Source organism: Pteropus alecto, unplaced genomic scaffold, assembly GCF_000325575.1.
Source record: "Pteropus alecto unplaced genomic scaffold, ASM32557v1 scaffold45, whole genome shotgun sequence".
Lineage (NCBI taxonomy): Eukaryota > Metazoa > Chordata > Mammalia > Chiroptera > Pteropodidae > Pteropus > Pteropus alecto.
The window spans coordinates 3,196,171-3,209,991 of record NW_006442491.1 but is presented as its reverse complement, the minus strand read 5'-3'; the positions used below and the strand labels follow the sequence as shown (position 1 = coordinate 3,209,991).

Genomic DNA, 13,821 nt, shown 5'->3' with positions numbered 1-13,821 from the left:
AATGGAGAGAGAAGAGCCATGTGATTTCAGAGATCTGCATGCAGATTCAGTCCAATTTCACAACTGTTTCCTAAGCACCTCCCAGATGCCAGGCTCTGCCCCAGAACTAGACACAGAACACAGAACCAAACAGCCTTGACATTGGGGCTCTCCAGGCTGGAGGGGAGGCAGACAGTTGACATGTAATTAAGGAGTCATTTGGAGACACACCACTGAGGGGAAGGGGACTGGAGACGGGAACTTGAAGAGCACCGAGCAAAGACTTGATTCTCAAACACTCAATCAGGATGTGACACCATGGAGGCCTCAGAGAGCCTGGTGCATTTTATATGGAAGGAGTATTGGGAGAGCCCTGAGTCTGGGCACCAACAAAACAAAACTGAAATATCAACAGAAGTAGGGAACCCTCATCTCAGAGGCATTTCTGAAATGTGACAAAAGAGAATCTTATTGAATATTATGATGAAAGGGCTTGCTTTGAGTGAAAAGTCAAAAAGATATAAAGGAATTAGAAAGTATAAATATACCTATTTAGAAAGTGCTGGACTTAATTCAATCTAACAAATATTTCATTGACATTTGTTCATTTTCTGGTGACCCCCTTACTGAGTCTCTTAAAATGTTCCCTAACAATTACGTGACATCCCTTCAGATTTTGGGTGTCTCTTCCTTCAAAATGAATGCTGCAAATGAAACTTTACTGTTTCTAATTAAATTGATATCACATATACATTGGTTTTGGTGAGACAGAACCATGTTCAGGCTCCTGGAGGTGTTCTGCAACTGAAAATTGATGTTTGGAGGGCGTCTCCCCTACAAAGATGAGCTGAAGGCTACTCTGTGCTGGAGAGATAACAGTGAGCACCTGGGGAGAGTGGGTGTCTATTTGGGGGTAAATCAGCTGTCACGGAGTTCAATTTAAGTCTCCAGAAAAGAGAAACCAAAGAGGTGAGGCAGAGGTTAGGTGTGAGGAGCGGTGTCAAGTGACTGCTAGAAACAGGCATTAAATATGAATAATTCATGAGTAAATAAACAAGAGAATCACAGATTGGTCAAAGGTTTAACGAACATAGAGTCTTGTGATAGAAACTGAAGGAGAGTAGGCAGGGAAGACTTCTTGGGGGAAGTGACATTTAAGCTGATATTTGCAGTATAAAAGGGACCAGCCAAGGAGTGAAGGGAAAAGCATTCCTGGCAGAGGGAACAGTAATTGCAAAAGCTCTAGGGGGATGAAAGAGCTCAAAATGTGCAAATGAAAGACCAGTGTAGTGAAACACAGGGCACAAGTTGGTTTAGAGAAGAAGGGAAAATAACCAGATTTTGCACCTTTTGTTTTTTTCTCAAGTATATTGGGAAGCAGTAGAAGATTTCTAAGCAGTAGAATGACAATCCAGTAGCCTCAAGGAAACCAGTTCAGAGGCTGCAGTTGTGGTGGACTAGGGAGGTAGCAGTAGAGAGGGCAGAAGCCAACAATTCAGGAAGTATTTTGAGCATAGATTCTTGCTGGACATGGGTGAGGTTAAAGGAGGGTTCCATATTGATTTCCAGATTTTGGATGTAACTGGGAAGGGAGAAGTACAGTGTACTGAGATCAGGGAGTGGGGTAAGGAACGAAGCTAGGAAGCAGGAATTAAGAATTTTGTCTGACATGCATTTAGATACGATGTGGAGGAGCCAACTGACAGCAGGATATATGAACCTGGAGCTGGCCAGAGCTGTGGAGTGGATGTGTCATCTAGTGTTTACAGCAGTAGGACAAGATGATGTCAGTTAGGGAGAACATGTAGATTAAAAGAGAAGAAGGTCCCACATTTAGAGATTGAACTGAGGAAGTGGAGGAGGCAAAGAGGACAGAGAAGGAGAAGTTAGGGGGACAGGAGGAAAACTAGGAATGTGGCCTCTCAGAAGTCAGGAAAAGAGAGTGTTTTATGAAGGAGGGCAGGTGGTCAGCTCTCGGATGCTGCAGAGTAATTGAGGAGGATGACAGAGAACCATCCTAGAAGTTATGTAGATGGAGGTTGTGAGTGCCCTTGACAAGAGTTTCAGGGGACCGATGGATGTAGGAGTTAGACTAGAGAAATTTGCCAAGAGAATGGCAGTTGCTGGGATGAACTGTATGCAACCCTTTGAGAAAGTTTGCTAAGGGGGAAGCCAAGAAATGTGACAGCAGTTCAAGGGGTTTGGACTCTGATTTCTTCCTTCAGTAGCATCACAAGCAGTTTCTATAGTAAATACAGATGCATTTACATAATCATTATTAACTGATGCATGGTGGCCCATCGTATGGACATACTTATCATAACTTATGTACCCAGTCCCCCACCTTATCACCATCTTCCTTCTTTCCAACCCTTCGCTTTTATAAACACCACTGCAGCAAAAACTCTTGTGTGTGCATTCTTGTTACATTTGACCACATATTTCCCTAGGATCAGTTTCTAGACATGGAACTTGAAAATAAAAAAGGAAGGAAAGACATAACCTGGAATTTGTTCATAGACCATTCTTCAGTAAACTTTTCTAGAACCAAAAATTACACGGAAAGGGAACCTAGAAGTAAGTTCTCTTTTTTTAGCTGGAAGTTATTAAAATAAAGAAAGTAGAAGTATTCAAGTTATCAGAAGTTTAGGGTACATTCCAGTGAGTTTCATTATTTTTTCTTTCTTGACCATTTTCCCATTCATTCACTCGTATCCTCCCTTCCAGGTGCATGCTCTCTCTCTATGTATGCCTTGCTCCTGTATATCCAATAATCCCTCAGTCGCCCCTATCAATCTCTCTCATTTTCCCTTTGTAAATATATCTACATAGTTTTAATGAATGATTAACCCGTGAACAGATTTATAAATATAGGCCTATATTCAGCAATATTACAGAAGGTTTGCTGCGTTCCAAGAACTCTTGGATAAGTGAATAAGAGAGAAAGGAGCAGTTTCTTTTTAAGTAGAGAAGAAAGAAAAAGATCATTGAAAGCTGTATGCGGCCTAGAAAATGTCTATAAACCAGGAAATATTTGTAATGAGTCTACATCCCTTATTCTCGCCATGCTTGGCAGACTTAACTGTTGTTCACATCAAAATGCTTTTAAAGATAGGCTGGGTGTTACACGTCTGCCTATGGTGACTTTTTTAACTAGCCTGTCTTGGTTTGTACACAGGTGGGAGTCTTTAGTACTTGTGCTGATGTATCTTATCTACATTGTCATCATGAAGTAAGTAAAATACCCTCTTGATGTCTTTTCTAAAACTGTTCCCTACATTCAACATTATGTGATAATGTGGAAAAAGGAACAGGGAGAGGGCAGGTGTATCTGGCTAGCTTTGAATGCATAACATCACAGACTCATTTGGCTCCCTTGGCAGCCTGCTATGAATCAGTACAGCTTTGATTAGTGGCAAAGACCCTTCCAAACCATGATGTGATGATAGAACCAAAGCTTCAGTGTTTGATTTAAGAAATCTCTCAAGGGAAAGTTCTCTCAAGACCTGGCTGTTCGGTCACTTTCTTTCATACCAAGAAAGGAGGCAAAACTCAATAATTTACACTTCGATATAGGGTGAGAGAAGATGGGACCAAAGCTAATTAAGAGGTGACTAAAACTGTGGATCGAATATCTGCAGACTTTTATTATTCTTACGGTCATCTAGTACCCCAAAACTTCATTGCTTAAAACCATAAACATGTGTTATCTCATATAGTTTCCGAGCGTTGGGCATCCACGAGATGGGTCCTAGCTCAGGATCTTTCATGAGATTGCAGAGAACAGGTGGGCCAGAGTAGCCATCATCTACTTGACTGGTGCTCCAAGACGGCCTACTTGCATGGTTGGCAAGCTGATGCTGGCTCTTGGCTGGAGACCTCAGTTCCCCACCACATGGGCCTCTCCTTAGGGCTGCATGAGTGTCCCTACACATGGGAGCCGGCTTCCTCCCAAGCTGGGGATTCAAAAGACAGAGCAAGAAGGACCCTGCAATGACTTTTTTTAATCATTTCACAAGTTACACACTATTACTTCTGTCAGGTTCTGTTTATTAGAAGTGAGTCACTAAGTCCAGTTCACACTTAAGAGATCTCCTTCACCTATTGAAGGGAGAAGTGTCAATTTGTGGATATATTTTAAAACTACCACATCATATGTTCTTTTTCCCCTTGATCTGGGCAGCTTTCTATTTCTGTTAAAAGTTATACTGCAGATGTTTCCCATGCTTGAAGGTAAAATGTAAGCACCATGGTTGTGAACCTGCTGGTTCATCTTTTTTTGCCAAGTACCGTTGAGATGAGGAGCTTATAAATAGTACAAAGACATTCCACGCTGCAGCTGTCAGCACCCACGGGAGATGTTTCTTTTACTCTAAATTAGCCCATACTTTCCTCAGCATATGTGACTGGGGGAATGACTACATCCCTATATTCCTATGTTCTCAGGGGGCAAGAAAGTAGAACATCATCAGAAATTACCAATTTGGACATATCAAGTAGCAGTCTGGAATTGACATGTCAAGTTTTCCTTGCTCTGAGGCCTGACAAAAATTCATTCTGTCCACTAGTAACTGAGAGGTCTATTGAGAGAAATCAGTGTGGCCTTAGGCAAACGAACAGTGAAGGTAGAAGCTGGCTTGGCTGATGTCCAAGGTGGACTATAAGCAATCTGCCGCCAATCCACTATCTGTGGCATCCAGCCTTCACCTCAGGAGCTGTCTGATGGTCAATGTAGACCCAATATCTGGGTCTTATTACTGGAAGAGGGTATTTCTAGAGTATCCTATGAGATGGATATGGAGTTACTGTCTTATTACTGGAAGAGGGTATTTCTAGAGTATCCTGGTATGGAGTTACTATGAGATAACACATGAGATAACCACAAATCACCTTCCATTTTAAAATACCTGTAGATGAGCTCCTGCAAAACACAGAATTGGCCCGAAGACTTCTCAACATTTCTAGATGCCAAAGATAACACCTTTAAAGATGGGAGCAGCCATCTTGCTTCTCTTTCTCTCAACTAGCATAAAAAACTATTAGGGAATCTGTCCCGCAGGGAGGAGTCTTCAACAATACACACATCTTCCTTCATTGTTTTTTTATTATTTCACACTTTTTTTTTTTTTTTACTTTCTGAAGCTCTAAGTTTGAGTTCTCAAGGAGTTGAGTCTTTTTCTTCCCTTTTGAAAAGGTAGATCAGTCAGTTATTTTAAAGAATTGACTGAGTGTCTGCTATATGCTTAGCATTGATCTCTTGTTTTGAATCTGAATTGATATGAAAGCATATCCCATACTAAATTCACTAGGGGCTTCACAGAATAAAGAGATCTTTAAAACCAGATCTGGTCTAAAGGGAAGGTGGATTGAGGGATATTGCTATTATGCATCCTGTGACCACTGCACCCCTCTAACCAGCCATTGTAAAGCCCATGAGTTGTTGGCAGGGCTTGTGGATGTTAGGATAACACAGTGAACAATTTTTCTCCTCTCCTCCAAATCATACCCAGTGTGAAAGCTAATGAGGTGTGTTTCTGCTGACGCCTCATCTTTACCAGTCTTCCAGCTGTTCAAACCAGCAGGACACAAATAAAACTGGGAATGGCAGCTACTGTGCTCGTGGAATTTTCTATATAAATTCTGGTCCTAAGTTCTAAATTGAAATCTCTGCTCTTTAGCCATCCCCCTCTGCAATCAAAGGCTTTAATCATTGGGTTTTATAAAATCTGATTTATAAAATTGCCTGCTTCACAATAAAAAAGCTTCAGGGTGCAAGCACAAAATTTAAAACATTCAATTAAAAATATAAAACAGAGCAGCAGCAGTTAAAAACAGCATACATTAGAATTATCAGCTGCCCTCTGAGTAGATAGCTTTAAAATGATTTTAAACATTCTGTCTGAAGGTCAGAAAGCAATTTCAGATTGGCCAAAAACCTTAAGGAAGCGTGAGGCACACCTGGCGTTGGCGAGGATTGATTTCTGTTCATCTGGGTTGCTGCTTTGGGATTTGGTCCCCAGATGAGGCAGTATGGTCTGGTGGTTGAGATCAAGTGCTTCACAATAAGCCCTGACGGCAGATCCCATCCCGATATTTACTAGCAGTAACACCTTGACCAAGTTACTTAGCCATTTTGAATCTCAGTCTGGAGTACTCATTTTGGAGTACTTCTCCAAAACAGGGTTAATAATACTTCCTCCCTCAAAGGTTTTCTTATAAGGATGGAATGTGACAGCATAGTTACTAACCAATATCTGGTTTCCAGAAAGCTCTCATAATAATTATTATCCCGTTACCCAAATCCAGATGAATGTATAGCACATAGTTGTATTTAAAAACAAACCCTCATACAAGTTAGTATATCTATGGGGCAAGTGGATTCCGAGTCAAGGGGACAGAAACACAGCCCCTCCCACATAGCTCTATCAGTAGGGCAAGGCATTCTTGTTGAGTCCAGAAAGTGAAGAGACTTTTTCATTAAGAAGAATGTTCAGTATATACAAAAGTCAACAGAACAGTGTGATAACTCCCACATGCTCACCACCATCCCCAACCACCATCAACCCATGGTTGCTCCATCCACACCTCTATTCATTTTCCTCCCTCCATATAATTTGAAGTCCCAGACATCATGCCAATTCAACTATAAAAGTCTCAGTGTATGTCTCTAAAAGGACTCATTTTTTAACATATCACATCATTATTTCTCATACCTAAAAGTAATGCTAATTCTTCAATATAATTGGATATTGAATCAATGTTCAAATTTTCAGTGGTTTTATAAATGTCATTTTTATAGTTTTATTTTAGTCTCATAAATGTCATAAATGTTTTCAAAATTAGAATCCAAATAAATTCCACTCGTTACAATTGGTTGCTCCATCTTTTGGATCTCTTTTAATGTATAAATTCTCCCTCTGTTTTTTTTTTTTTTCTCTCTTTCAATTTATTCTTAAACAAAGTTAGAGTGTTTGCTCCACAGAGTTGCCCAGTTTGGAAATTGTTAACTACATCCCTATTCCTTTGGTCTCTGTGATTCCTATAATTGATCGATTCAGGTTAGACTGTGTCCCAAGAGGTAGTGAGTTCTGCCATCAACAGGCACATTGATGTCACCTGTCTCTCTGTGATGTTGGCAGCCACTGATACTCAAAATCTGGCTCCATTATTTCTTATGGTTGATAAATAGTGATGTTCTAATTCTATTGTCTGCCTCCTATAAACACTGAGCATCACCCAGGATTAGCCTGCCCACTTCCCTTTGCATAGTAACCACTGTCACTTTTGACTAGTTTTCTGTTCTCCTTAATGCAATGTAGGAAAGGCCAAACACTCCCAGGGAGTACAGGAAGTGCTCATGGAAGAGAAGTCCAAGTCACAGAGGGCCCCACTCTCTGTACCCTAATGGCTGTCATGTCACATATGCCCACCCATCCAGAGCTGCACTGACTGAAGAACAGGCATAAGATATGGTGGGAAGGGACTCTTGAGAGCCTCTTGTCTGTAGCAGCAAAAGGGGTGAGGAAGAGAAGCTTGTGTGGTGAAACACAGCTTGAGTGGCCTGCCAGCTGACAATTTAGAGTCGCCGTACCTGGCTGCCATACCTATGGGAGGCCGGAGATCAAGCTGGTGGGACCCACTGGGATTTCCCATGGCCAGTAAAGTCACTAAAGCCTTTGAGTGAAGGAAAAGCAGCAGTGGCCTACAACGCCCTGGAAACCCTGCCCAGCTGTCTTTGCCCTGGAGTTTTCTAGAATTCTTCTATGTGAGTCTTCTAATACTAAAAATGAAAAGACCAGAATATTTACCTGCCAAAAATATCCTAGGAACTTGTACAAGCTTCTTCCCTTCCAACAGACACATAAGAAGTACTGCACAATGTTTTTACTCAATCCTTCCAAAGTATCATAGCCCAGAACTTTTTCATAAAGCCAAGAACCCATCGGGCCTGGAATTATGACACAACAATAACAGAGATTCACAGGATCCCAACCTGCGACCTCATGAAACCCGACTGACAAAGACCTAGACAGCCAGCCAGCCTGTAACGCACAGACTGTGATGTGAGGGGTAGCAGCAGGGATGAGACACCTTCTCCTTCCCCCACTCAGTGTGTCCCTGACAGTGGAGGCCCTGGAGATGGTAGACCTTGCCCATCCCACTGAGTCTTATCGTCATCCTTCCATGAACAGACTCCGAGTCAGGGAAGTCCACCCCGGAGTTACCTCCATTGCCAGCCAGCCTGTAACGCACAGACTGTGATGTGAGGGGTAGCAGCAGGGATGAGACACCTTCTCCTTCCCCCACCCAGTGTGTCCCTGACAGTGGAGGCCCTGGAGATGGTAGACCTTGCCCATCCCACTGAGTCTTATCGTCATCCTTCCATGAACAGACTCCGAGTCAGGGAATTCCACCCCGGAGTTACCTCGACATGAAGAGGTTGCAAAGAAAGCAGTGTCACTATTTATTTACATGATGTTAGTTTTCTTTTCACATATCACATATCTTTACATTTAAAAATAGGACATGTTGTATATTCTGAGGGGAAATGGGATGACAAAAGAATCATAACAATAATTTGAGGCGTGGTGTCCCGCAATCATCCAGACTGGGAGAGCTGTAGCGACACTCAGTGGGAGGTGGGGCATGGAGGAACAGCAAATGCTGATGGGCTCCCTCCCTTGTTCCTCTCCTCAGATATAACGCTTGCATACATCAGTGCTTTGAAAGGAGGACAAAAGGTGCTGGAAACATGGTCAATGGCTTGGCCAACAATGCTGAAATTGATGACAGCAGCAACTGTGACGCAACTGTGGTGCTACTCAAGAAAGGTAACCAAGGAGAGCCTGTGTCCAGGAAGGAAGTGCTGGGCAGCCAGCCCAGCTGCCCTCGCTCATGGCCACACCTGGGGCTCCACAGCTGTCCTGGAGAGGATTCTGCCTCTCTATGGGAGAGAAGATTCCGGTCCTCACTTTCTCCCTTTGGCTACACCACGGGGGTAGTCTCATACCTGGTGATGAGCCAACTGAGAAAGCGCCATGCAAGTTCTTAGGCAAAACATGTGCTGCGAGTGATAAAGGAAAATTAGGACTGATAGTAAAGGAGAAAATACCATGAGTTTTGAGGTATTGATTCTGTCACATTTTGCCTGTGTGACCATGAAGCAATTACTCAGTCGTCTGACCTGTAATTTTCTCTTCTGCAAAATGGGGATAATTTTGGTAAAGATGAAAGGAGATAAAGTATGTAAAATACTTAATTAATGATAGTTGTTATTAGTATATTATTATATCCAAATTCACTTCCAGGCTACATTACCTCAGCTTCCAAGCTGCAAAATGATATAGAAAATTGCCTTTTCTTTATTCAAAGTAATTTATATTCAGTAGATTCTTATTAAGCAGTTGATATACTAAGAGAAATAATATAGTGCTTGCTAATAATATTCTTAGAGGAATACAAAAATTATCACTTACTTTTGCCTAGAATGTGTTTTATTTTCATTTAATTTTTTTTTAATTTTCCCTTGAAATGTGTGGGTTTATTTCTCCTTGGTCCCATATGGTTGCTTTGCAGAAAAAAAAAACACACACACACACAACACAGAAGTTAGAAAATCTATAGGTTGTTTTCAAATAATGTCTGACTTTGAAAACTGTGAGTAATTATTAGAATTTGAAAATCAATTATTTGAGATACTTTCCTAATTATATGCATGTTTAACTAAAGACTTAAGGGTATTCAGTGCCGTCCCACATAAGGATTTCATTTAGTTTCTTCTCTTCTGGGTAGTTTACAACCATAAAAGGAATGCTCTTAGGGAACCAAATAGAACTACCTAATATTAGCCAACCAAATAGAACTACCTGATATTAGCCAGTGTTTCCAGAGATCATTTCATGGTTTAGTGGCTTGGAAAACAGGAGTGAGCACTAAGAGAGTTTGCGGCCAGGTCCCCATGAGCTATGTTCTCATATTGCACATTCATAGAGAGGGACTTGGGCCTTGGTGAAACTTTTTGTTCAGGCCTGCCAGCAAATCACTACAAAAGATTTGCCCTAGGCCCCCTCAGGATCTTGGGTCTCTGTAGTGTGGCCAGCTCACCTACCCACCCACTTGTCAGCCCTGGTCATAGGCTGGGCTGCAACAATGTGTATATCTCCCTACCATGTCTTCCACTTGACACTAAAGGCAATTCTGCAACTTTTAACAACTTGATATGAACATTGTTGACATTCAAAGGGCATAAAACATTACTAAAGATTATTGGGATCTTTTCTATGCTCCAGATCTGAGTGGCAGGAAAAGAATCCTTTCAGAATAAGCAGGAATTCTCTTATGTTATCACTCATTCTTTCTATATCAGTTAATGATGCTTAAATTGTTTCAAGTCATTTCAAAAGAGCTATTGATGAGCCCCACAGAAAGCATATTGACTCCTCCAAATTTTGCTTACTAAAACCCTCCTTGGATGGGTGAAGGGATAGCCAGATGGACAGACGGATGGATGGATGGATGGATGGATGGTCAGATGGATGGATAGAAGGATAGAGAGGTAGATGAGAGGATGGATGGTTGAATGGATGGATGAAAGGGTAGGTGAGAAGAGTGGGTGGATGAATGGATAAATGAGCAGATGGGAGGAAAGATGGAAGAACGGGGGAGGAAAGGAGGGAATACGGGAGAATAAATGGATGAATGGATGGTTTGAGGGTGAGATGGGTGGATGGAAGGATAGATAGGTGAATGGAAGGAAGGAAGAAAGGAAGAAATGGAGGGAGGGAGGGAGGGAGGGAGGAAGGAAGGAAGGAAGGAAGGAAGGAAGGAAGGAAGGAAGGAAGGAAGGAAGGAAGGAAAGAAGGAAGGAAGAAATGGAAGAAGGGAGGGAGGAAGAGAAAGGAAGAATTGGGAAGACTGAATGAATATTTCTGTCCTGCTCCTAACCTCGACGTTATTTTTATTTTATGTTTTTAATTCCCCTAGCCAATTTCCACCGCAAAGCGTCCGTGATCATGGTAGACGAGCTGCTGTCAGCCTACCCACACCAGCTTTCTTTCTCTGAGGCTGGCCTTCGAATCATGATCACCAGCCACTTTCCCCCCAAGACTCGACTCTCCATGGCCAGTCGCATGTTGATCAATGAGGTATCTTGGAAAACACAGTCTATTTGCCACTGGACAGGGGTTGGAAAGTTTGGGAAAGGGAGAAAGTTTCCTGGTCTGAAAATAGAAGCACCTAACCCAACAGTTAACACTATATCCCTCAGCCATTTTCCACCTTCATTGCTCACTGGGCCAGCTGTGCATCCTGGTCCTTGCTCTTCTCTCCACATGTTGAGGGACATAATCCTGCTCCCAGTTACATAGAAAAATTTTCCCATCCCCTTCTACCTACCTGTTTTTTCATTTTCTATTTGAATAAAACCCTCTGACATAAACTTACACCAAAGTAGTTGCTAAATCAAGATTACTTGTGTATTCCTTTCTCTGGAATGGCAGCCATGTTGATATATTTGTATGGCTTTCTCACATATGGACCAAGGGATTCTTACAATCTTAAGAAAAAAGATAACACTATGGTGCACAGAGAATCAAGAACCCTGATGGAAAAGAAGCGCGCATCTGTGACACAGGAATTTTCCTCTGAAGGGATTTGCAAGTTCCGGTGGGTCGTAAAAGGTTAATCCTTTCTCCCAGAAGGAGGTTGTTTAAGTTGGTTATTACTTTGAGGAATCCCTTAAGACTTGACTACAGGATGTCCTGGAAGCAGCACCTTGTCAGCTGCCTGGGAAAGATCTCAATAGCTGGTGTTTCGGGTATAGGATTTACTGTCCCTCTGACTGTGGTAAGACTGTGCCTTTCTCCTTCCAGAGACAAAGACTGATAAACAGCAGGGCTTACGCCAATGGAGAATCGGAGGTGGCCATCAAAATCCCAATTAAACACACCGTGGAGAATGGGACAGGGCCCGGCAGTGCCCCAGACAGGCGTGTGAACGGGACTCGGAGGGACGATGCTGTTGCCGAGGCTGGCAACGAGACAGAAAATGAGAATGAAGACAATGAGAACAACGAGAATGATGAAGAGGAAGAGGAGGATGAGGAGGAGGATGAAGGACCATACACACCATTCGACCCCCCCTGTAAGAGGTCTTATGTCTGGGCTGTGGTTGGGAATTACTCTGAGGCCAGTGAGTAGATACTCTTAACATTGATGATCTATCTGGAATTCAATTCAAAGCAGCATCTGAACATAGAAATACTTACATTAACATTTACAATGGGCAACTATCATAGATGGTCCATAAATGATCAACACAGCAACATATGTTCATTGGTTGAAATGTGAGCTCTTTGACCACATGTGCAATTTTGTAGAGGAAGGTCCTCTCTTAGCTGCTTCACGGGACTTTTTGGTGCTAAGGAGGAAATGCACCTGACTTGTGTCAGCAAGGTAGTTTGGTGATCCTGGGTAGAGGCACCTCACCCATCCCATTACAGTTGGCAGGGAGTCTCCTGCCAAGACCAGCCCTGAGTGACATGTGCAGCCCACCCAGGTGACCTTTGTTTTTCTTCTCACTTTCTGCCCCTCACCACCATCAGGTCCCTCCTATCTCAGGACCTGCTGTTTCCAGGGTGGGCATCAAAGGAGATGCAGACCTGGGCAAAAAGCCTCCAGCCTCAGCCAGAGCACACATGGTGGAGTAGCTGAGGGACTCTCCCTGGTATTTTGAAGGGGAGGAGCAAGGCCTGTGAGAGCTTTCAGAACCCCAGACACCAGGGCGGTGTCCTTCTCCCCTGACGGCTGCCTCCAAAAAAGGCTTGGCCATTCCAGTGACCTTGTCCCCCACCCCACGCATTAATGGAGCAGGTGGACCATATCCAAAGATGTCTGCCTATTTGCTAGACCTTCCAGAAATTTCTGGTTGTTTCAGGAGAGAATGCACTGGTCTAATTCACATTCACTGTCAAGAGTGAGGCTTAATATATGGAACTTCTCCAGGAAGTATTAATTTACAGGAGGACTGTTAATTCTGAGAAAGAACTGCTTGATCCACTTGAAAAACCATTTAACAGTGGGACAGAGTGTCAGAGTCGTGTTTTATTTTCAGATGCAAGGTCTCTCTGTGTTCCTTTTTGTGTCCAGGAGACAGCAAGTAAAACTCAGAGCAGAACTGTTCCTGGGCCCCCTCAGGGCTCCCGAGATCTCAACCTGGTCAAATGCTTACCAGAACTAACTAGAAAACATCACTCAGATTCTTATACTTCAAACTCCCGAACCGCCCAGCCAATTAAATCATTACTTGTTAGCAGGTAATCTCGATAGAAAAGAGTATATCGGCTCTTTATTCATTTTGCCACTTGTCACTGCATTTCTTGGGAACCTTCTTCCCTATCAGCCAGAATAAAAACATTTTAAGGATTAAATGACCACACACTTCATTCCACCCTTATAAACTCTTGTGTTCATTTTCTCTCTCTGCTCAACAGATTGTCACACGTTTAGCAGCTTCTTAAAACACTTATTGAATAGCTCCCAGTTCTGTAGGTCAGAAGTCCAGCACACGCTGGCTGGGTTTCCAGAGACTCATAAGCCGTTAATGGAGATGTGGGCAGAGGGTTAGTTCTTTCCAGAGGACCTGGGCAAACCATTCCCAAGCATGTTCAGGTTGCTGGCAGAAGTCGGTTCCTTGTAATCGCATGGCCGAGTCCTGTTTCCTTGCTGGCTGTAGGCCAGCCCCTCTCACCTGGGCTTCCATGATAAAATGCAGGTTCTGATTCAGGAGGTCCAGGTGAGCCGCAAGATTCTGCACTTCTCACTAGCCCCAGGTGAAACAATGCTG

General features: G+C 42.8%; 1 protein-coding gene across 1 annotated transcript in view; it reads left to right on the top strand.

Annotated features, from left to right (window-relative positions):
- SLC24A3 (solute carrier family 24 member 3) overlaps positions 1–13,821 on the top strand; it is a 457,276-nt gene that overhangs the window by 410,351 nt on the left and 33,104 nt on the right. Inside the window, exons 9-12 of the mRNA XM_006922003.2 lie at positions 3,158–3,211; positions 8,677–8,810; positions 10,963–11,123; positions 11,850–12,120. Coding sequence (XP_006922065.2) covers positions 3,158–3,211; positions 8,677–8,810; positions 10,963–11,123; positions 11,850–12,120 — 620 coding nt within the window. The remainder of the gene's footprint in view (positions 1–3,157; positions 3,212–8,676; positions 8,811–10,962; positions 11,124–11,849; positions 12,121–13,821) is intronic.